Genomic DNA, 25,901 nt, shown 5'->3' with positions numbered 1-25,901 from the left:
ATATCTTATCCCCTATCCTTTGGATAGGGGATAAGATGTCTAGGGGCAGAGTACCCCTTTAATGTATGTAAGTAGATACTTATGCCGAAAGGTGTCGATGTGTGCAGTTCTTTTATGCATTATTATTTCATTATAAGAGCACAGGGAGAAGATGGGAACGATAACTTAGAAAAAGATCTGAAACACAAACACTTCCACCGTTCTTTACATATGTCAATTCAGATTTATTGGATGCAGGATTTATAAATTGACTACAGACAATGACAATCACTGTATGAAAAAGATATAAGACTAAAATATGTCAGAACTCAAGATGTTTGCTATAAACCTGTTCTTTTTTTTCCGGTAAGGAATTGAATGTAAGGAGATAATATATAACATTTCCTGGCATTATCCTTACAAAAGATTTACTTGTAGCTTTTAGCAAAGAATAATACAATTTTGGTTATGTTGCATAGCAAATGTACATAGAAAATGATGCTATAAGTGAATTGTCGGGTCGTTGTGGGAAAAACAAAACACTATTAGTAGACCTGTGATTAATACGTAAAAAAGGCACAACTTCAGTGGGTAAGCACACTATAACATAAAAAATACAAAGTGTAAGTTAGCAAATAGAATCCACACTTCACAAGTTGCCACTTCAGGCTCTGTTCACATTGTGTTTTCCTGTTATTTTTGGTGTATACAGTGGAAAATTTAGCGCCATATGTGCCCAATGTAAAGGCTGTGGCATAAATGATATATATTTTTTTTAAATGCAGTACTGTAATTTTTTTTCCTGTAGTAGCCTAATAAATAGGAAGGAGTAACTCACTTGGAGTGAAGATCCCTCAGCATTTCTAGACACATCAGTAGATATAAAACACAAGCTTTTATTTTGTCTTCTTAAAAAACATCATGGTAGCAAATCATGTAAAAAACATAGACCGACGCGTTTCGGCAGACCTTGAGAAAGGCTACACTGCTGAAACGCGTCGGTCCATGTTTTTAACATGATTTGCTACCCTGATGTTTTTTAAGAAAACAAAATAATAGCTTGTGTTTTATATCTACTGATGTGTCTGGAAGTGCTGAGGGATCTTCACTCCAAGTCAGTTACTCCTTTCTACTATGTACCTTGTCCACAGCAGCAATGCCCTGACAGCACCTGGAGCAATCAGGAATCATGGCAGCTACAACTCGCATGGAGAGGTGAGCGGACTTTTCCTTATTTTTCCCTAATAAATAGGAAAGTGAAGCAGCCTACGCTTTCCAAAAGGTATAAAAAAAGGTATAAAGACAGATCATCCATAATATCTATAGGACTCTATGGATATGTCCAGAGTATGTACCACAAGTGTGCATGCACTGAACATACACTATGAACAAGTTATGAACATAGCCTGGGGTCAGATGTTTACATCTCTAAAAGTTCAAGAAACTTGCCAGAATATGCATTAAACATTGTGCAAATAAAAAAAAGTGGAGCAGTTGCCTATAGAAATCAAGCATATTTATTTTAGATCAATTTAAATGGGAACTAATCACAAGGTGCCCAACCCACTAACAATATGGTCTCCAGGGCAGTAAGAAATTGGTATTAATGTGCTTTGTATTCTGGGTAATGAAGCATAATGTAGAAAAAGAACCATGAAAACAGTCCATTTAAATTCTTTGCATTGCTATACACACTGTTACAACAGGTTGATGCTACAATATAAAAGTGCATATATCTTTTGTAACAGTTTGATTGCAGTGCAGAGGCCTAAATCTGCTCGACAGGTTCCCTTTAATACATATCCTCCACTGTATGTAGTGTACAGGCAGAATTCCCTGCAAAATATTGTTCTCTTATTTGTAACCTTTGCCTATTACTCTTTATCATTATTGCATGTTCAGTATTGTCTACTAAGTACTCACTTTTGTTTACTGAAAAGTCATGCAAAATGGTCTGTTCTTATACAGATCATAACTAGAGTTGATTATATATGTATAGATAATTGAGCATTAGCTGTTTATCAATATAAATTAATGGCTTGTTGTACTATGTTAGCTCATAAGACATAACTGTTGCATAAAACATGAGGTACAAAAAACAAATCACGTAAAAAATATATATATATATTTTCACAAAAAAAGCTTTATATATTTATTTTGGGTGTACTTTATTAAAAGAAATGTAAAGATAAAGTGGAGTAGTTGCCCCTCCCATAATGCACTCCCCTTTATCAATCTGATGTATTCCTTATTTGATGTGGTTGGCCAAATGGAACAATATTTTCTTGTGTCACGTTGGTTATTAGTAACATGGTCCTATCCTTATTCTGGAGACAGATCCATTGTCATTTTTATATTGTTTATGGGATGTCAATCTTGCATCAACCATTCCCAAACAGACAACACACAGAGGTAGTTTTTTTTCTGTCTTTTTATGTGAAGGTTAATGAAACACCTGCACATTTTATTTTTAGAACAACTTTTCACCCATCCCAGCAAACACGTTACCATATCAGTAACATTTAATTGGCGAATAAACATTATGCAATAAAAAAAGTAATGAAAGTTGGAATTGAAGACATATGGGAAGTAGTCTGCTTTTCTTAGGCTGTTTTGGATTGAAATTTGGATAACCCAGCGGCAGTTGTCCCAGAGTAGCCTCAGTCTCCATCATCCGTGTTCTATCCTATAGTTAGCCAGTGTTGGAGCTACAAGAAAGAACACAACGTTGATATGTCTTTAATAGTTATTCATGGTATAGTGACAAGATACATTATGGCTACAAAATACTAACAATTTAGCTTTAATTACACACACACACACACACTAACCTACCAGCATGTCTTCGGAGTGCCTGGACTTGACAGTGCTTGGAAGCCCCACAGAGAACGAATGGATTACTAATCGTGTACATGCATTGCACTCCAGTCAATCGGGGGGACAATTTAACTCAATTCTTGTGACTGGTAGGGGTCCTATCAGACTCCCAGTAATTAGCTCTTTATCCCCTATCATGTGGATAGGGATAACAAACTGATTAGTGGCGGTACCCCCACCAATTAAAAAAATGGTGGTCCTTTGTCTCTCAAAAGAGGGGTGCAACTGTGAGCATGCTGAGCCACTGCTTATTTCACATTGGACTCCCAAACATATGCAAATCAGCAGCAAAAATCATACATAGAATATTGCCCCTGATTTATCAGTCTGTCTGAGACAAAAAATGTCTGGTATTGAACATAAGAACCAATCACAGCACAGCTTTAATATCTCAACAAGCTCTGGTACAATGAGAGCTGCGATGTCATTGGTTGTTATGAGCTGACAATGACACATTGACATTTTAATAAATTGATAAATCTAGGCCGTTGTGTACAATTTTGGGGACCTGTGTAAAGAAGCATGGGAAGTCTTAGATTTCACCCTGTGCATAGTTATCATGGGTGCCCCCTCTTCACTTTTCATATTTAAAAAAAAAAGATTGTCTGAAAAGTAAATTTACTTTGTTCTGAAAGAAATCAGGAAATATAGTACAGATAAAATTAAAGGTGTTGTCCAGGACTGGACTAAAACCTGCACCACACTTGACCATGGGCAGGACCGCCATCAGGGGGTACAACCAATACCCCAGTAAGAGGCCCGGACTTTTCTTTATTGTCAGTGAGTGACTTTCATTCACTGACCGTTGGGGCCAACACATTATACACTGACTAACTGTACTCTGTACAGTCAGTCAGTAACAGACTGTCACACAATGCAGCAGTACTGCTGCAGCACAGCACATACCTCCTGGGCCGGCGGCCGCTGTGCCTTTGTAATAGTAATGGCCGCCGGGAGGTACGTCCGCTGCGCTCTGTATGCTGCCCCCAGCCCTGGACCACGTGACCTCAGTAGCGCCGTGGCAGAGGAAGAAGAAAGGAGGTCAGTGCATGGAGACTCGGAGCAGCGGTCTTCCGGCAGGAGAGGAGAGCAGCGCAACAGAAAAGCCTGCCCTGAGGAGGACAGCGGCGGGATAGAGGTTGCATGTAAAAAATAAATAAATATATGACTGGGGCCTGTAGTATGGGGGGGGCAAGAGCTTATTATATTGGGGCAATAATTAGCAGCAGAGAGGGGCCTACAAGTATATGGGGGCAAACTGCCCCCATCTAGTTATTGTAGGCTCCTCTTTTCCAAAAGTTGCTCCCATATAGTTGTAGGCCCCTCTGTGAGGGGCCTATAATAACTTCATGGGGGAAACTTAAATAGATAGGCTTACCCAAATTTGGTGGGGCCCCCATAAAGTTTGGGTAGGCCCCTCTTTTAATAGTTACCCTCACAAAGTTTGGGTTGGCCCCTGTGTTAATAGTTGACCCCATATAGTTTGGTTAGGCCCCTGTGTTAATAGTTGCCCCATATAGTTTGGGTAGGCCCCTCTGTTAATAGTTGCCTCCAAAATGGGGACAACTATTAACAAAGAGACTTACCCAAACAATATTAAACAACACAACCAACTAAAATATAGCTTATATTGCATAACCTCTTAAGGACGTCGGGCGTAAATGTACATCATGCAACCGCTTCTGCAGTTTGAAGCACACTCAGGAGCTGAGCGTGCTTCCTACTTGGTGGGTCCCAGCTGATATTAACAGCTAGGACCCATGGCTAGTGCCGGACATTGCTGATTGGGCAGATATCCGGCATTAGCACTTTAGAAGCCGCGATCAAAATTGATCATGGCGTCTGCATGCAGTAAATTATGGAGTGCCAATAACACTGATCAATGCTGTGCTATAGCAGGCTCTTTTGGCACAGCACTGTTCAGTATATGCAATCATATCATACTAAAAAATAGTGAAACATTTTTTTTTAAAAGGTATTAAATGTGATAAGCCCCTTCCCTAATAAAAGTTTGAATCACCCTCCTTTCCCCTTTTTCTAATAAAATTATATAAATAAAAACAAACATAAACATTAGTTGATATCGCTGCGTGCGTAAATGTCCTAAGTCCAGAATTTAGTATTTTTGCCCATTTCATAAACCATAAAAAAATTAAAAGTGATGGAAAAAGTCCTATCAAAATAAAAATGGTACCGATAAAAATTACAGATCACGGAGCAAATAAATTAGCCCTCATACATGCCAGTATACGGAAATAAAGTTACAGGGGTCAGAAGATGACAATTTTAAGCATACTACTTTTCATTCTAAAAATCGTAGGGAGAGATTTATCAAAACCTGTGCAGAGAAAAAGTTGACCTGCTGCCCATAGCAACCAGATTTTTTTAAAGAGGCCTTTTTAAAAGTAAAAGCAATCTGATTGGTTGCTATGGGCAACTTCACCACTATTTCTCTGCACAGGTTTTGATTAATCTCCCTCATATTTTTTTAAAGTAGTAAAAAAAAAAATAAAGCCTATATAAGTTGGGTATCATTTTAATCATATGGGACTACAGAATAAATATAAGGTGTCATTTTTACCGAAAAGTGTACTACATAGAAACGGAAGCAAAAGTTACAATATGGCTTTTTTTTTTTTTTTGCCCCGCATATAATTTTCTTTTGGTTTAGCCATAGATTTTGTGGTAAAATGATTGATGTCATTACAAAGTAGAATTGGTGGCACAAAAAACAAGCCTGTTGCCTGTTGTAGACAATTTAAAGCATTATGGCTATTAGATTGTGAGAAGAAAAACATGAAAGTGCAAAAATTAAAAATTCCTGCATCCTCAAGGAGTTAATTACCAATAAACTGTCTGCGTAGTTCTAAAAATAAAAATATATTTTGGGGTGGGTCCTAGGGAGGGGCATCTAGGGGGCGGAGTTGGAATGGACCCTAGGGGACTGGACGGGGCATGGGGGGGCAGGCCTTGAGTTGTGTATAGGGCTCAACATTTCTGATGGTAGCCCTGTCCACGGGATTTGGGTTATATTGCAGCTCAACTCTGTAAGGCTGGCAGGTGGCCCAGTGCCTACCTAGGCCAAGCTGGGCGCTCAGCTGCCCCATCCAACTGCTGCCTCTGGACATCCTCCTCTGTACTGTTGCAGACAGCCACATTTTCTGACACACTTCATAGGGGCTGTGTGTATGTATGCAGTCCCCATCTTTTTAATGGTTTGTGTGTGTCCCTGATTTTTTTTCCCCGTTTCCAATCCAATTCCACCCAGTGGGTGGAAAAGGGGTCCACACCCATTGGGACATTAAAGACTCCACTTATAGTGAACTGCAATATCACATACTGAGGACAGGTGTAGTATTGTATTTGCAAGAAAACAGCAATGTCTTTTTTATCCTGAACAACCCCATATAATATAGGAGAACTAGGGCAAAAATGTCCTTATCCACATGATTTCCTAATGTTTGGGTTGACAATTAGCCCCATATGTAGCAAAACACCCCCAAAATGTTATTGTTTCCACTACACCTACAGGGGTCTATTGTGAGCTTTAGCAAATGATGATTTGAGGTTTTGGGCAAAAAACTAATTAGTCATAGCTTTCATTTTGGATCACTACATTCTTTGAGCCCTCACGTTTTATCCTTTTTCTAGGGCTTTTTTGTGTGGCACAAATTAAAATGTTATGCCACTATGCCATGGGGTATACTGTATATACTGTATTCCAAATCTTTTGTTTATTTCCAACAAATGGAAAAGGAATGGGTAAAAAATCTGCAATTCTGTCATTGCTGCTTGGATTTCTTTTTCATAATGCTTACTGTGCAGTTCAAATGATATTTTAAAAACATTTTGCAAAAATGTATCTCTTGTTGGGAAGGGAAAAAAAACCGATACTTACCCCGCTGTCTGGTCCTCTAATTCCCTGTCTTCTTCCTGCTTCCGAGACCAGCGCTCAGAGCAGGACCTGCTGGCTCAGCCAAGTACCGGCCAGGACAACATTTCTCTATAGAATGTTGCTGATTTTACTGTGAGGGTTAAATAATATAATTTGATAACATTGTGTACTTTTTATAATAAACTAATTTTTAACCCCTTAGCGACATGCATCAAACATGTACAATAGCTATATGGTGAAAAATATGGATAGGGCTAAGGAGCAAAGCCAGTGCTCCATGTGTGTGCTGAAGGCTGTGAATTACAGCTGACATCCGCCAGTAAAAATAAAAAGTATACCAACCTAACAGAGGCCAAAAGGATAGTCTTTTGGCCTTCGGTAGGTTAATAGGTTTCTATGGATATAAGTTATGCTTCGGAAGCTTTTCTGGTGTATACATTAAGTTGACAATGCTAATAGTGTGAATGTGCCCTTATTTTCCCAGGCTGCTCTTGCAGATCACTTCTATCAGCTGGAGCCTGATGCTCCGGGCTCATTTGAGTTTAATGCACAGTGACAGGAAACATTTAGCTGTTTCCCATCACATTCTAATGACCAGTGGTATCACTGCTAGGCACCAGCTTCTGCTTTCAGATCTAAATTGCTTCTTTTTTCTTCCACCAGTCTCCTCATGCATGGACAATAGATGGGTATTATGGGCAGGGTGTACGCTTATGTGTTGAGTGTATATTTCAGAACTCGAATACTTATTAATATACTTAGGCTTTGTAACTGAGCCATTGTGTGAGTTTTTTTTCTCTTTCACCTTTGCATGAAGTTTATTCAGAGTCCTGTCCCCTTATCCTCCATGCTTTGTGAGCAGTACTCCCCTCTCTTCTGGGACAATACTTCATATTGCACATTAGGTGAGGCACTTGTTTGCTCTTCGGAGTGTTCTCTTCTTTCACACTGCCATTAGTGCACGGTAGTGTGACGGCCGCCAGGAGAGTCGGGCAGAATAGCTGTAGAAAAATGTGTGCATGCGCCATTCTTTTTCTCCCGCTAATCATAACGGCGCCCACCGGCCACCATAATTGTAAATGGGAGCCACCAGGACCCGTTATTTGCCATTGCTCCCCGTCATGAGAACGGCTAAGTCAGGAAAAAAAAAAAGGCTTTGACGGCCGTTCTCGATGGGGAGCAACCACAGTGTGTAAGAGGCCTTACTCGGTTAGAAGGGGGGCTCCAGAGAACAAACAAGCTCTTATCAGATGTGCAGTGTGACATACCCCTTTAAGGACTCCTGCTGTGGAAGATTCTGCTGATGATGGGCTAAGGGAGCAGTAGAGCAGTAAGGTGCAAGGAGAGAGAGAACTGCTAATAAGACATACTTTTTAACAGCTGACACCTAATACAGAAATCTATCTACTTTTAAAGTGTAGCAAGTTCCCTTCATGGTGAAAAGTGTGATGCGCCCTGTGCAGTTGCACAGGTCGCACACCTTAAAGGAAAAAATATTTGATCAAGAGCGGGTTTAGAGGTGTGCAACCAAAGTCATTAAAGGGATTGTCCTACCCACAACTCTTATCCCCTATCTGACTGCTGGGACTCCTAGCGATCTTGAGAACGGAATTAGGAATGGAGCAGACAGTCACACTTGTACATTGCCATGCCATTCACAATCTATGGGATTGCCTTTATATAGCTGAGCACAGAACTTGCTTATCATTGACAGTCCCATAGACAAGAAATGGAATGGCAATGGGCACACATGACTGCTGCTCCATTAAAACAAGAGACTTGGGACTCCCATTATCTCCTATCCTGTGGAAAGAGTTGTTGGTTGGACAACCCCTTTAAGGGAGTGAGTGGATTACAATACCAAGACCGGTTACCAAATTTAGTATTATCCAGATTGGAAAAAAAAGACATCAAATTACAATATACAAATATGTGAATGGACATCACAGTTATTTTGCTAGTTATCTTTTTAAAGAAGTATGAAATATAAAACAAATAATGATAATAATGCACCTACCTTAAACTGCCTGATGTCTCCTTGAGCAACAAGATGATATTCACTTTCTGGAGTGATACAGTATGCAAGTCTCTAAAATATTCAATAACATAATCAAATATTCACATTATATTGACAATAATATATATATATATATATATATATATATATATATATGCTAATATTTTATTTTGTATGTATTTATCTTAAAATTGGTTAATTGCATTTCATATATCTTGATAGATACTGATTTAATTTAACAAGCATTTCCCTTTTGTTTATTCTATAGATGGGCTCCTAGTTGATCTGAATTGTCCTATGTAGGGATGTCCCGATACCGATACTGGACATTTGCCCGAGTACTTAATACCTAATCCGATACTCGCTGGCGGGACCCCCTCCGGCAGGTATTATGGAGGTACCAAACTATGCAGCGTGTCCAGCAGCTGAGCGCGTTTCTTAGCCGGGACCTGTTGCTAATGCCGAACATCACCGATCGTGGTTATGTTGGCATTAACCTTTTAGACGCCGCAATCAAAGTTGATCGCAGTGTCTAAAAGTCCTGAAGTTAACTGCAGATTAGCTCAGGGATGCTGAACGGGATTACCGTGCTGAAATCGCAGTGTCCCAATCAGCTGTGAGGACGGCCAGAGATGCCTTACCGTGCTCCATGCCGTACAATCGTCGCTCCTTTACTGCTGTAGCCATAGCAGGCAGTAGTAAAGGAGCGCTGATAACACTGATCAATGCTATGCTATGGCATAGCATTGATCACTGTGAGCCACCTGCAGATTGGGGACTAAAAAACTGTGAAATAAAAATGTGTAAAAAAAATAAATAATAAATGTGAATTAACCCCTTCCCTAATAAAAGTTTGACTCAAGACCCCCCCTCCCCTTGAAGTAAAATAAAATCATTTTTTTTAAAGATTCCAGTAATAAAAACTGGAAAAAACACCCTTTTTCCCATAAAAAAAATAAGAACATGACATAGGGAAAAGTATTGGTAATTGTTATCAGCTAGTACTTAAAAAAAAAGTATCTGTACTCGTACTTGGTCTTAAAAAAATGGTATCATGACATCCCTAGTCCTATGACAGCCTAGTTCCCAATAGTTTATATAACCCATTTTTAATGTATTCTGAGTTAACATTTGGAGGGGTCTTCTGTTTAGAATTTTCATCTCTTGGACACTATAGAAAGCAGCTACAAAGAGTATCTCTCGGTCTGGAGGTCGTGTCATATCCTGCATTATACTGACAACCTACTGATTTAAATGGGCACTGTGTTGTGCTTAAATTCCCCTGTGATTGGAAGAAACCTGACTGCTTACTCTTAAGGCTATGTTCACACTACGAAATGTCCGCACAGAGAACCTCTGTGCGGACATTCCACAAACTGCAGGCACATAAATATGCTGGCACTAGGATCACACAGAAATGTTACGTCTCATAGATGGCTATGCATTCCTCCAGAGTCTGCAGAAAGAATTAACACATTTATTTTTCTGCTGACACAGAATTCGGAATTTCCGTGGCGGAAACATCTGGCACGGAAATTCCGCTGTATGCACAACGCAGCTGAATCTTGTCCTATGCGGAATTTGGCACAGAAATTCCGACGTGTGATCATGGCCTCATTGTCTACTGTGGTTGGATGAATCTGCTCTAGCTGTGGAGCTGAACCAAGACCAGGTAGGTAAGGGTCTACTGCCACCCTAAGGCCGGGTTAACATTACAGAATCCATGGCCGGAAAATTTCAGGCTGGAGACTCTGAATATTTGTGTGACTTTCTACTAATGCTGTCCACAGTAGAAAAAAACTTGATTTAGACATACCTACACAATCATGGTAAACTTGTATACTTGAAAAGTCGCAAAAAAAGTGACAGAGAAAATTTTGAGCAAAAGTACACTTAAAGGGGTACCGCCGTGCTGACAACTTATCCCCTATCTAAAGGATAGGGGATAAGTTACCTGATCACGCGGGGTCCCGCCGCTGGGGACCCCCGTGATCTCGCACGCAGCACCCCGCTCTCATCAGGCCCCGCAGCGAACATCCATTCCAAGTCTGATGATGGGGCCGGTGATCGTGACATCACAGCTCTGCCCCCGTGTAAAGTCATGCTCCGCCGGCTCAGTGAAAGTCTATGGCAGGGGGCGAGACAGCTGTCTTGCACCCTGCCATAGACTTACATTGAGAGGGCGGAGCATGACATCACATGGGGGCGGAGCCGTGACGTCACGATACTCCGGCCCCGTGATCGGCAGTCATCAGACCCAGAGCGATGTTCGCTCCGGGGCCTGATGAGAGCGGGGTGCTGTGTGCGAGATCGCGGGGGTCCCCAGCTGCGGGACCCCGCACGATCAGGCAACTTATCCCCTATCCTTTAGATAGGGTATAAGTTGTGAGCATGGTAGTACCCCTTTAACATACAAAGATTAATTCCCCCCATATCTTTGTATGTCTAACCCTGAAAAAATATGTAACCATCCAACCAAGCACAGGAACCACATCTGATTCTATATTCTCATATAGTGAAGATGATTGAACACTTTTGGTCTATGACATGTTAAAACTGACACTTCCATACACTTAATGGAATTTAAGGGAAGTGCCATGTTAGGTACCACTGTGACCTGCCCCATTCTGGGTCCGTTATGCCCTTTTTTGTGCTTAACTAACTTGATCAAATGGCTTGGAACACAATGGCACAAATTTACTTTGAATGGAGTCCGTTGGGTGTCCATTATTTTAGGGAAGTTGAGCGGAAAAAAATAGCAGACACGCAGTGTATTTTTTCCGCCCAACTCCTGCCATTTTGCAATGGAGCTCCCTTTAGCGGGGCACAGCGGTGATGTGAACGAGGCCTTTCATGATTTAGGCAACCTGAAGTAAAAATAACATGAACCCTCTATAAGAAAAAGGGATTAAAGGGGTTATCCAGGAATAGAAAAACACAGCTAATTTCTTTCAAAAACTAATCCGTCTGTCTATCTCTAGGTTGGGTGTGGTTTGACAACTTGGCTACACTTACTTCAATGGAACTGAGCTGCAGAACCACACCCAACCTGGAGACAAACAGGGAGCGGCTTTTGAAAGAAAGTAGCTCTGTTTTTCTATTTCTGGATAACCCCTTTAAAGTGAAGTACATTTTGTATATAATATTTGAAAAGTTTACCTTTTTAAAAGACCCATTCACTGTCACAAATTTGTATATAAAATAGAGAGGCACTAGCATCATAGATGACAGTGCAATGGCCCATCCAGTCCGATTAGCCCATGGGGGGAAATGGTAGTCATCATATTCCAAGGGGTTATAGGTCACAATACTAGCAATCACGACAAACTTCCAGGAAGAAATAAAACAAGAGACACGTGTTAATATGACTGAGTTACAAGAAAAATAAAACCTCAAAATACTAAAAATGCCAACTATAGTGACTGGTGCTGCTCACTTGTCCGGTTCTCATCATAGGCATTGGCCCAGTAGAACACTGTAGGGACTGGCCAAAAGGCAGAATATATTTTTTGATAGTTCTAAGTTTATTAAAGCTCTCTAAAGAAAGCACACACCTTTGTCACTTTGACAAAATCTGCAAGTTTCCAGTGATATAAGCAAGACTATTTCTATTCTATGACACCAGCAAACTTCTTGAAAATTTGGAAAAATTTGAGATAAATTGTCACATTTTAAATGTTGCAATGACACGTTTCTGGCATTACTGAATTGAAAAGAATAGTATTTAGTATGAAAGCAATATTTATCAAGAAACAAAACCTTTTTCCCACACTTAAAACAGATGAAGAACCCACAGTATAAATTATGGTATCATTTTATGCATCAGTTGCACAAAAAAATCAAAATAACAAACATGCAGCAAAAAACACTAGTGGGAACCTCTACAGTAGCCACTTTAATGTATTTTCAGGGTTAACAAGCAAATTTGTATGAAAAGTGTATCTTCTTGTGCTTGTGGGAGGTCATTGGGTTAAAAGTTACAATGCTGAGCTTGTGGTACAATATATATAGCCTTAGGCTACTCAGCCGTGCACTGCTATGGAAACAAATATGTGCATTATTTCGAGAAAGAAAAAAAAAGTCAAAGGTTACCCTGTAAGAGGTGATAAGAAATCCTTAAATATCACAAATGCTAAATCTTTTCTGGCAGGTGACCATTCCCTACAGTATTAGGGGCAATCACTGGCTGAGGTTACTGACGGTAAAGTCATTTTTATCATTTTCTTTAAATCCTGATAGTTTTTAGTGAAATTATCATTTGGTAAGACATTCTTTTTCCAATGCAAAGCAACACATGTATATTTGTCCCCATGGATTGGTAGCAAATCTCTGCTACATCTCAACATACTCTTAAAGACTTTATTTTTATAATTATTATTATTATCATCATCGTCATTATTATTATTTTCTAGATCTTTATATCTTTATACATATCCATATACATTTTTTTCATGGATTGCAATATGTATTCCAAAGTGCTAACCAATATAGCATCAGATATTGTAGTTACTAGTTACTATTGAAAACATACCAGCCAAAATAAAATGAATGGCACAGTCATTATATAAAACATTTTTTTTTTTTTTTAAATGTAACATTGTCATGAGATGCTCTTTACTTTGTCTCCATCAAACTGTAAAATACATGAAGGAGGTTTGTGAAGACAAGCCTAAATATTAGCATTCTCCACCAACAGTACTACTCTCTCAATAATAATAATTGGTTATTTGAGACAAGCAGTATACTCCATCATATCCTAGTTTAGGTTTGATGCAGGCACCTTAAAGGGAACCTGTTAGGTGCTTCATTTTGCTCAAACCATGGACAGCATGAAACAGTGTCCCTCATTATTATGAGCTATGATTTTCTTTGCATTTCAAAAAAATTTTTTTACTAATAGAATTTTAGTGCTGTCCCTGAGGCTCCCCTAGAGAATGCATAGAGGGGGCATGTGAACAGGGAGATTCAGATGTCATTCCGAAGATCGCAGGGGGTGTGGGGGGTATGGGGGGCAGCAGTCAGACCACCTGTGACCAGACACTAGTCCCCTATCCTGTGGTGGATAACACCTTTAAACACATGTAAAGTATTATTTACTAAATAAGACAGAAAATTCATACATATCTTATGTATGCTTTTCACATGAAAAAAGTAGTTTGCTTTTCGCATGAACATATGCAATTTTACATGATTTTTTGTATTCTATGGGAAATTGTTGTGGGCATGCTCTGTGACTTGTACGGTGCAGTATAGGGCAGTGGAAGAGCTGTGAACATAAACTATTTTTTTATTGTTTCATATTTTTTGTTTGTTTTTCAAAACTGTAGTAAAACAAGAGCTAAAATAACAAACTAATGGGGAAAAAACTAGAATATGGATCTAAAATATTCTCTAATTCTTGGCTCCTTTATTTACTAACCAGAAGAAAGGCAGGACTGACAAATTTCCAGCATAACCTCCAGTAAAGACCAGGCTTAAAACCAAGCATCCTGTAAATGTCATCACTAAATCGGTCCACACCTAAACAAAAGGCATAGACATGTCATAATAATACATTGTGCATTATGGAAGAAGAATTATATGGGACAATAGAAAATGAACAACGCATTTGCTTATGGATCTATTCATACTATTGGTGTCCATTTGTCCTTTTTGGTATTTTTGACACAAGGAATTGCACAGTCTTCAGCACTATTATTGCCATCAAAAGCCCAACAGTAACCCAACCATTAAAAGGATAACACTTTAGCCAGAGTATAGGGAATAACTAACTAGTCAGTGAAGGTCCAACCACTGGAACCCCATTGATTCTAAGAAGGGAGGCCCCTTGTCAGCAGAGCACATTACTTACCACTGCTCCATTCATTCTCTTGGGCTTTCAAAGCTTTTCCAAGTGTTGAACTCAGCTACATTCAAAAGTTTCATAAAGAATAAATGGAGCAGTGCTTGAGCATGTGCACTGCCGTTCCTTTCACTCAGGGGATAAGGGTTTCAATTCTTATAATGAGTGGGGGTCCTAGTGGTCAGATTCCTACCAATCCACTAGTTATTCCCTATCCTGTGGACAGGAGATAACATTTAATCTTGGTATTACTCCTTTAAAGGGAAACTGTGATCAGTTTCATCTGCACTAACCTGTTGGTACAGGTGTGTAGTGATCAGGACTAGATAAGTATCGTTATCATCAGTGTTAACCAACCAACAGGTTAGTGCAGGTGAAAGTAAATGCAGTCAAATGGCTCCAGTGTAGCTTTCATGGCTCTATAATAAACAAATAGTTATAATGCCACTATTAGCAGAGCCTAAAAGAAGAACAGAATAACATTGGGGATCATTTACTAACGTGATCCCGACTGTTTTTCTCGGGTTTTGCACCCAAATTGTGTTGCATGCTTTGTGCACCAGAATTTGCGACCAAAAGATCCATAAAACCCAACTAACTCTCCATTTTACTCAGAAACCCCAAAAAGGGGTATGGCCATAAGGAAAAGGGGGCATGGTGGCCAAAAAAGGGGCACATCCCCGACATTTTCGAAAAATCCCAACATATTTACTAATATATCCACGTAAAATATTTTGGATTTATACTCTGGAAGCCTGACAGCTCAGAGCAGTTGTAAACAAAAAAAAAAAAGCAAAACCTAGGAAAAAAATGTGTAAATACCATGGAGAAACTACACTACACTCTTAGTAAATCAGGCCCATTGGCCCTGATTTACTATTGTAAACTCGACATGTTTTGTCGGGCTGTGCGCCAGATTCTGGCACATTGCAGCAGAAATTCTGTCTGCGTCAGAATTGAAAAAAACCCGACTAACCCGACTGAGAGGACCCAAAAAAGGGGTGTGACAGTCTGGAAAAGTGGGCGTGGTCACCGAAAAAGGGGCATTTCCCCTTCACAAAAAAAACAACAGGTTTACTAAGGTTTCCACAGCATATGTGATGGATTTGAGCTGAGAAAAACCCGACAGATCAGATCATGTGTAAAAGAAAAGCAAAATGTATGGAAACCTTAGTTAATACTGTGGGGAAAAAAAACTGTAGGGAATTAAAACCCACAAAGAAACCTACACTTCGCTCTTAGTAAATTAGGGCCATTGTGTTTCAAAAACTGAAAGTAACCCATGTAAGAAACATTTGAAGTAGGCCCTCTCAACAGCCCTGTTCTTTAATATTTTTCATTTTGATAACTTTTTATAATCTCTTTCATATCTCTCAGTTGTGTCACTTACTATTGATCTATTATATAAGATCATCTAAAACTGCCAAGATTTTAGCTTGCTAATGGAACACTAAACCTAAAAAGAGCAGCTAAGGAGGTTAGGCCTAAGCAAGGGCTGAAGTCAATCAATTTCTGTATCCTATGGCAGATAAAGCAGATGGGGGAGGCTCCTGCTGCAGCCAGTTATCTTACAACTACACAATAGATTGTGAGGAGGAGGTTACACAGATATACTCTGTAAATTTATGTCTGTATTCCTTAGTCTGTGCACATGAATCCTGAGTTCAGCCATGCCTTCTTATACTGTATTTGTGTATCTAGATTTTAGCCTTGTTATGGTTGTACTTTGCTCGGGGTTTTAGTGTTATGCTTTGGATATATTTAGTGTACCTTGGTTAGACCCATGTACAGATTGTAATCAGTCCTGTGTAGTTCTTGTAGTCCTGTTTGAACTAATTTGGTTCTCAGTCCAGTGTTCGATATTTAGGATTCCTGTTTAGAATATTGACCCGTATTCCTCCATGTTATGGAGTTTGGCTTATGAAGTTTTTCTTGTATCTGTCTAGTGTGAATTGTATTCTAGTAATCCTGACCTGTATGTTGTCTCATCATCAGTTAACTGGTTCATCCCTGCATCCAGGTCCTGTTTAGCCTTTTTATATTTATCCTGTTATCCAGTCTTTTTCATATTATCATATCTACCATTTATATTGTCTCTGGTTCCTGAACTGATTGTCAGTATGCTATATATTGCCTTGATATTTATGTTTGTTGCTATTTAGCACTACTGCTGTGTATTAGGTCCTTAGTTCGGTTTGTTGGTTATTGTGTTAGCCACTTGTGTTCTTGACATGTACCCCGACCTTCTACAGTTCGATTGTTATATTGACTCTGACACCCCAGTACATTAGGGCAGTGGTGTATGGACTGGCTCCAAGTTGTGATTCACCGCTTAGGGTGTCTTTGCAATTAGGCAGGGAAAGCAGCTTTAGGGAAAGATAGGGCGCCTGCCCTTCGTAATGTGATCATGACAGTAAACACATAAAAGATTTCTTTATATTTTTTCTTTGATATCTACAGCATACAGAAAAATTTATATTTTTTTAATTTATGTTATACATTTCTTTGTTTAGTGTTTTCTTTAATTTACATGTAAAGTGGCAGGCTTCTTATATCATCTATGAAGAGTCAACAGTTGACTTATCTTCTTAAAACCTTCCAGTTGGTGTTTCACAAATAGAGGCCATATCATAGGTACCATTTAAAAAAGAAATGCCCAAAAATATCAGATTGAGAATTTGACGGAAGTTTGGAAAATTTTAATGCAAAGGCCTTATTAATACAATATAGATTTGTTAGATTTTCTGCATAGTGTAACAAAAGTGTAAAGGAATATACTATACCATAAAACCATGAGACTCCAATGGCCTCTATTAAAACTGCAAACAAAATAGATGTCCCTGCAGCAAATGTATCCAGGAGAGTGACTACATAGATCCCACCCTGTAAATATATGTAAAACAAATATACATACTGTATATCAGGTAGAACAGGTAGATTTTTTACTAATTAAACTGCATGTTTAATATATGAAAACACTTCACATCACAATAACATGTCAGATTATGGCAGAATATTATGAGAATATTTTGTATGTGTTTATATATATATATATATATATATATATATATATAGAGAGAGAGAGAGAGATATATACATATAGATATATACATATATATATATATATATATATATATATATATATATATATATATGAAGGAAAGCAGCACTCCCAATCTAATTGTGCATGGATGCCATCCCGCCCAGGTCCCAGTCCAGGATCTGCTATACACAGTCCAGTAGAAAAAGGAAGTGGCACGCTAAGTTAGTGGGAAAAAAGGGTCTTTATTCACCCCCAATGTGCAGCCGCACATTGGGATGAATAAAGACCCTTTTTTTCACTAACTTGGAGTGCCACTGCCTTTTTCTACTGGACTAGATATATATATATTATTACATGAAGAGGTGCAGGTACACGACAAGCATGGGCAAGGGCGACACGTACATGTATGACTAAGGCCCGTTTGCAGGGCCGAAACGCGTCACCTTTGCCCATGCTTGTCGTGTACCTGTACCTCCTCAAGTAATAAAGTATCCTGAATTTGACCTACCTGCGCTGGACCATCTCTTCATATATATATATATATATATATATATATATATATATATATGTATATATATCTCAAATTTTTTAAACTAAGGGTCCATTAGTTAAAGGGGTTTCCTTAGACAATCAGGTCAGAAGGCTCTGAGTTTAGAGAACAGTACATGCGATTAAATGCTACTCTAAACCCCAGTTTGGGGAGCTGTGTAAAGCATTTTGATTATCGTTATAAACTTTAATAAACTTGTAATAGAAAAAATAGAACAAGACGCACTCACTGCAAGTTGTGCTCAAATGTAGGTTTATTTTCTTTGTGCAAAAAATGCAGCGGGCCGGGTTGAGGTTGCCACTAGCGGAATTGTAATGACAGGGGAAAACCACTGAATTAATGTGAATTAATTACAGCTCCGTTAGTGGCGTCCTCAACCGATCCCACTGCTTTTTATTGCACAAACAAAATAAACCTACATTTAAGCACAATGTGCCTCTAATTCTATTTTTTATATTAAAAGTTACTCATATGCCTGACAGGAGCTTGAGCAACCTGTGTTAGCAGTTTATACCACCTGGTAATATCCATTGGCATTTTAAAGGGGTACTCCCGGTGCTCCAGCACTCGGAACATTTTGTTTAGAAAGCTCAGAGCCGGAGGCCGTGACATCACAACCCCTCGTGACCTCACGTCATGCCCCCTCCGTTCATGTCTATGGTAGGAGGCATGTGATGTAACGAGGGGCATAGCCGTGACATCATCACCACAGCCACAGGAACCCGGCATATGATTAGAAAGCCGGGTGCTGCGGGAGATCACTGGGGGGGCCAGCAGCGGAGGGATAGGGGATAAGATGTCTAGCAGCGGAGTACCCCCCTTAAGTGCACAAATCTAAGGAGAAATATTTATAAGGTTGCGCCGACTGCTGTATCTATTGAACTGGCATAAAGTGTAATGAATTAGATACTGTAATGTGCATTATTTAAACGAAATAGTATATGTTTAGCATTTCATTACTTACATTAGTTATACACAGCAAAGCAAAGAGGAATGTAATAACAGAAACAAGAAAAGTAAAGAGTTTCCGATGTTTCTTGAAAATAGCAATATCATCTGCTAAACCAGTGATCACTGCCTCCATCCCGCCCATCTGCATAGCAAAAAGATAAGCATAAAAGTATAAATTACTTTGTGTTACCAATAAGCATCAATGTTTTTTATTGCATCTGTTGAAGCTGTCAGTATTCTGCCGCAATGCCAAAAATTGTGTTATTTTACTTTTTCTTCTCCTTTTAGTATTTTCTTTCAGAATGTCATGAGTTAAACATCCCCTGTTCTAGACCCCCCTGTATACCTAAGATAATATATTTGGGCTTTCATCTTTGTAGATTCAAAAACATTCACAGAATACAAGGTACGGCAATGATAGGGAATGTACAATCCTAAAATGATGTAATATTTCAACAAGATAGTACTAAACATTTACTAAAATACTAAGTATTATTTATTCATAAAATATAAATTTTTGTTCCAATTCACATGAAAAATTCATAAAATATTGCCATTTTTACACTGGGCACCAGAGTCAAAATACATTCACAAATTTGACCCGATGCAATCTCAACATTTGACATGTTGGGGCAGCATGTCAAAAATTGTGTTAAATGACTGTAATGCTTTAAAGGGGTACTCCGGAGGAAAAAATTTTTTTTTTTAAATCAACTGGTGCCAGAAAGTTAAACAGATTTGTTAATGACTTCTATAAAAAAAAAAATCTTTACCCTTCCAGTACTTTTTAGCGGCTGTATGCTACAGAGGAAATTCTTTCTTTTTAAATTTCTTTTTTGTCTTGTCCACAGTGCTCTCTGCTGACACCTCTGTGTCCAGAGCAGCATGGGTTTGCAATGGGGATTTTCCTCTGCTCTGGACAATTCCTGATATGGGCATCAGGTGTCAGCAGAGAGCACTGTGGACAAGACAAAAAAGAAATTAAAAAAGAAAAGAATTTCCTCTGTAGCATACAGCTGCTAAAAAGTACTGGAAGGGTAAAGACTTTTTAAGTCTTTTAGAAGACTTTTAGAAGTCTTTTACAAATCTGTTTAACTTTCTGACACCAGTTGATTAAAAAAAAAAAATATTCCCACCGGAGTACCCCTCTCGTGTATACAAAAAAGAAAAATGAAAGTACATAACATTAAGACAAAGGTATATGAAAAAGATGTCAGGGTTTGTTGAACATGGGAAGTATACTGACCATGACACTATAGTGTTTTGCTGGTAGCAGATTTGTAATTTTCTTTTATTCTTTTGTTTTGATATTTGTTTTCTTTTATTTTTACATTTTACAGTATTTTTGTTATTGATTATTTCATCGGGCTTATATATTTCTCCAGGGATATTTGCAGGGGTACTCCACTGGCCAGCGTTCAGAACGTTTAGTTAAAAAACGCTGTGTGCAAGCTGCGAGAGTCAACCACGCCCCCTTGTGACATCAGGCCACACCCCCTGATTGAGGGGACGTGGCCTGATTTCACATGGCAGCGTGGCCAATCCCCACAGCACACACACAGCGTTTGGAACTAAATGTTCTGAACACTGGCCAGTGGAGTATCCCTTTAAAGCATTCTAATACTCACTGCAGATCTGATCTAAGGCCCAGCAGCTATTGCACATACCCAACACCAGGCTCTCTGCTGAACTGTATATACATTGCTCTTGGAGATGGAATACAGGGACATCAATAAACCATCTCTGCTTTTTCTTTGGGAGTCTGGACTTCTCTGATAGCTCTCCTCTCCTGCAGCTGCATGATTCTACATACATCTAAAGACTTCACAAGAATGTTAAAAAACATCCTTATATAGTCACTTGTGCACCACTCAACCTTATAATCAGTGGGGTTCCTAATGGTCAGACTCCCACAATTTAGTTAGTTATCATCTATACTGTGCATAAGCTGAAAATATTCCAGACAGAGTCTCCGAGGGTGGGCTGCGCCGACTGGTTCAGATGGCAATGTATTTGTCAAGAACCGGCAGGACAGACCAGAGAGGCGATGGCACGGGTCGTACTGGGGGATCGTTTCTAAGCAGTTACTGGTCTTCACCAGAGCCCGCCGCAAAGTGGGATGGATTTGCTGCGACGGTAACTACCAGGTCGTGTCCCCCAGTAATGACTAGACCTCTCTGGCAGCTGATATGGCGTGGTACACAGGGAGCAGGCGTAGTCGGACGTAGCAGAGGTCAGGGCAGGCCGCAAGGGTTCACAGGCGAGTAGTCGGTAGCAACGGGTTCGGCAACAGGCAAGGCAATACAAGGCTACAGGGAACGCTTTCTCAGAGGCACAGGGGCACAAAGATCCGGAAAGGGCAGGAAGGGGCAGGTTACATATATAGGGAAGGAACCAGAGGTCAGTAACCAGCGCACAAATCAATGGCGCGCTGGCCCTTTAAATTTACAGAAGCCAGCGTGCGCGCGCCCTAGAGAGCAGGGCCGCGCACGCCGGGAGGCAGAAACCGTCAGCGCAGGGAGCGAGGAGCAAGGTGAGACAGACCGGGACGCGGAGCGTGAGCGGGGACCAGCCGCCACGGCAGCCGCGTCCCCGACACAAGGGGACCCGTGCTCCCGGTCAGCGCGTCTGACCGGGAGGCGCCGGGATCCCGAGGAGGGGGGCCGAGGAAGCGGGCGCTCCGGTCCGGAGGAGGGGACCGGAGGAGGGGACCGGAGCGCTCGCTGTGACAATATTCTAATGCAGATTAAAGATACTTTCAGCAGATGAAATTCTGTTGTGTGCACTGTTCAGTGTAATCCAACTGACAGGAGTGTTGTGTGGTGAGGGTGCGATGTGGTGATAGGCAGACGTGATTACCCTAGGGGCAGATGGCATTAACCCCTTGTCTTTGTGATGCCAGGGCATGGTTGTCCTCTACACCACCCGAGGTATGGCCACTGGTTCCTGGGCTACGCGTGGGGCAAATAATCACACCAATGCAAAGTTACAGAACAACTAAAGCTTTGCGGAGGCAGACAGAGGGAATAGTCTTTACAGCTCAGTTAGGCCCAAGGAGATGACCAGTGACTTAAGGAGACTTGCGGGCTCACTGGGACTTATAGTGGACTTTGATTGAATTATGCAGACCCACGCTGACTTTAGCAGACTTGACTGACTTGACTATGACTGACTAGAATTCACTCCTATCGCTGCTTACTAGGTTTTGACGTTCACCTGAAGGGGAACTTGATTGAAGCGTGGCTGCGTGGTTAGGCCTAGGTCTCCTTTAGGACACCGGACACTCTCAGGTCTTGACTGTACTGTATCTCAGCAAGGTCTAAACTGAAACTAACTAGCTCCTTCCTTGTATTTAAGGGAGCAATTTAAGGGACTCCCAAAGGTCACCACACAAGTCACCTGGCCAATGACACCTTCCCTGGTTACATGACTTGGTAACATTTAAAGGCACATGAACATTAGAAAGGTAAATTAATAAATAACATAGGACACTGTTAACCCATTTAAGGTACACATAATGAAGGTGGGACACTGAAATAGAGTCCACCACACAGGACAGAAAGGGTACAGGAGACCAAATCCTGTACCGGTTGCACTGGAATTTTCGAAGGAAACTTAAAAAGCAGAATTCCGCTCTGAAATTCCATAGTGCAAACCTGTCCTAAATCTTGGGATATCCCTTTTAACACAACAATTGATAAAGAAAAACTCCCCCCCCCCCCCCCCCCAAAAAAAAAAAGAAATACTCACAGCACTGTCAATGCCAAGTGTAATCAACATAATGAAAAATACTACAGCCCAAACTGTTGATCCTCGAAGGGTAGAAATAGCTTCTGGATATATAATAAATACAAGTCCAGGTCCTGTAAAAAAAAAAAAAAGTAAAAGTTTCAAAGGCTTGCATGTGTAGGAACAAGGTAACAAAAAATTGATGTTTTGATACATACAGTATAACATAACAAGCTTTATTGGTAAGGCTATGTTCACATCAAGAAAGTGCTATATGCAATGTCTATATGTCGGAAAACCAGCATAAAGTTTTTCTTACATATACTGTTGTGTACCAATATAAATGAACAGCATAGTTTGTCATGTAGTCACAGGTAGACTACATTCAGTTTATTCCTTTCTATAGGTATATTGTGGTTCTCGCAAGGGGTTAAACAGAATGATCAGATTGTATGGTAATCTAATAGGGTTTTAGGTTGCTGATCAGGTTGGGAAAATGACAAGTTTGTGATGCCAGAGACAGGGTTGTGTAGGTAGACTGGAGTGAATGATGAGGGTTGTAGTATTGCGTGCCAGAATTGATGCAGCCCTTTATTGCCCTATGTTTTCCAACAAATCACTACTTTACATAAACTGTCTTCCATGCCACCCGAAAAGTGTTCAGAGTATCAACAGGTGACTTCGTTCTGCAATACCACTAGTGTTGCTCGCGAATATTCGCAATTCAAATTTTATTTGCGAATATCGCATATTCAGGAATTTGTGAATATTCGCGAATATAGCACTATATATTCGAAATTACGAATATTCGCTTTTTTTTTTCACAGTACACATCACAGTGATCATCCCTCTCTGCTTCCAGCTTGTGTGGTCTAAAGAAGGTTCCAATACTACTGTGTGAGACCGCCGAATATTGATCCCTCCCTTCTGCTGCTTCTATGAAGTTACACTAGTATACTTGCTATAAAGTGCAAAACATTTTAACAGTCCTACTAGGTTGAGGTTAAGAGAGAAGATCAGGAAGAAAAATGAGAAGAGAGAAAATGTGTCCAATAAATTACAGTTTATTATACATCTAAAATACAATATAATGTCTTGTGCAGGGCCCTTGCCCTGTCTGATGCCAGGGCACTGCAGAAGACATTATATTGTATTTTAAGTGTATAAACTGTAATTTATTGGACATATTTTCTCTCTTCTCATTTTTCTTCCTGATCTTCTCTCTTAACCTCAACCTAGTAGGACTGTTACAATGTTTTGGGTTTTCTTGCTTCCTAATTTAATTAACCAATTTTTGAAACAGTCTTCATCATAAATTCCCTACCACTTTGCTGCTGCAGAATCTGAATAATTTCTTAAAGAGCTTGTCTGTTAAAGAGTATTATTGTCCTATTGTCCTCAGCCTGCCTAATAAAATGGCAAACACTTTAACTTACCATCCTCTGCTCCCTCGTAGCTCCAGTATCAGGGTGCTCTGTCTGCAGCCAGTGACTCTGCTGTCCCTCGAGCTGCAGAGTGTGGCATCTATAGCCGGGGAAACTGAAGGTGCCGGTTGCCAATTACTGGCCAAGACAAGACACTACTGCGGCCAGTGATTGGCAGAGCGGGTCTATGACATCACATCTACAGCTCCAGCTAGCTAATGCGTTTGTTATTTTATTAAGCAGGCTGGGGACAAGAGTATAGAAATAAATTTTACCTGACAACTCCTTTAACATAGTTGTCCTCCTACATCTCACCCATAGATCTGACAGTGCACTACTCCTGGCTGTGTTGGCTCCCTCAGCTCTCCTCCTCCCTTCTCTCAGTGTTAGGCTACTTTCCCACTGTCGCTGGGCCCTGCCACAAATGGCCATTAAGGCCTTTAACGGTCATTAGTGTGATGGAGCCCAACGGGAGGCATAAGAGGCACAGAGGATCCCATTCACTTGAATGGAATTCTCTGGTGGCCATTATTCTACTGGAAGATAGCGGGAGAAAAAGATGACGCAAGCACAATTTTTTCTCCGGCTATCTTCTAACGGCCGTCACACGGCACTAACGGCAGTGTGAAAGAAGCCTTCATCATCTTTATATATATATATATATATATATATATATATATATATATATGTTGTAGTACTTATGTGCTACAACATATCTCTAATATACTTCTATTATTTTTTTCTTTGTATAAATTACTTTAATTTACTGTTGAAAATCCGGCCACATGGGTCACCCTCCTAGTGGTCAGCTGCAGCCTGCTGTGACGTAACAGTTGAATTCGGACTGATCCCTGCTAGGCATCAGTCTGAATTCAGTAAGCCTGTGCTCACTCCCTGGCTATCAATCAGACAGGCTCCCTGGCCTTGCTCGCTGGCCCCGCCTCCCGGCATATACGCGCAGCAGCGCCCACTGAATCTCAGTGCTGTGCTGCTGCTGCCTCAGGACACGTGTCCTGTACTTGGGTATGTCTGATCTGAGGTCTTCTATGAAAGAAAATTTCAAAAAGTAAAAGAGCTACTCTTTAAAGATAACAGAAGAGAGGAAAATGTACATAGTAGATAAGTGCATGCAGAGGGTGAAGCATACACAGGCTGTGGATAGGGAGGAAAGCATACTCAAGACAGTCTGCAAAAGAATGTGTCCATTGCGTGTAACCATCTTACAACAGTAGGAGCTACACGTCCTTAAAGCGTACTTGTCAATACCAGGTTCCAAGTGTACTAGGTTCAGGGATGTGACATCATAGGACAATCAGTTAATCAGAGGCTTCATCGGGACACCAGGGCCTATAATGTCATGTCCTCAAATCTGGAAGCACTGTGTAGCAGTACTAGAACTCTTTGATACTGGAGGCAGGACTTGGGTAAAAAAAAAGGTAAGTCTGTGTTACTTTTTTATTTTTCACCTTCTTGGCCATAATTATAAAAAAAAAAAAATCATCAGGATAACCCCTTCATGCCAATGGGAAGCAGAATAATAGCATAGTATTTTATTTATTTGTATTCTTATGCTGATAGAAAGTCGTCTCTTTCA

General features: G+C 40.1%; 1 protein-coding gene across 5 annotated transcripts in view; it reads right to left on the bottom strand.

Moving 5' to 3' along the window:
- Positions 1-1,078: 1,078 nt before the first annotated feature.
- Positions 1,079-25,901, bottom strand: part of SLC6A2 (solute carrier family 6 member 2) — a 183,779-nt gene continuing 158,956 nt past the window's right edge. For all 5 annotated transcript variants that reach the window (XM_056526304.1, XM_056526303.1, XM_056526307.1 and 2 more), the window contains 7 exons: positions 22,905-23,017; positions 19,168-19,296; positions 17,394-17,493; positions 14,188-14,288; positions 11,928-12,095; positions 8,769-8,840; positions 1,079-2,687 (listed from right to left, as the gene is read on the bottom strand). In XM_056526304.1, coding sequence (XP_056382279.1) covers positions 2,661-2,687; positions 8,769-8,840; positions 11,928-12,095; positions 14,188-14,288; positions 17,394-17,493; positions 19,168-19,296; positions 22,905-23,017 — 710 coding nt within the window. In that variant the 3' untranslated portion in view covers positions 1,079-2,660. The remainder of the gene's footprint in view (positions 2,688-8,768; positions 8,841-11,927; positions 12,096-14,187; positions 14,289-17,393; positions 17,494-19,167; positions 19,297-22,904; positions 23,018-25,901) is intronic.

Source organism: Hyla sarda, chromosome 6, assembly GCF_029499605.1.
Source record: "Hyla sarda isolate aHylSar1 chromosome 6, aHylSar1.hap1, whole genome shotgun sequence".
Classification (NCBI taxonomy): Eukaryota; Metazoa; Chordata; class Amphibia; order Anura; family Hylidae; genus Hyla; species Hyla sarda.
Note: the sequence above shows the minus strand (reverse complement) of the source record. Positions and strands in the feature narration are given on the sequence as shown.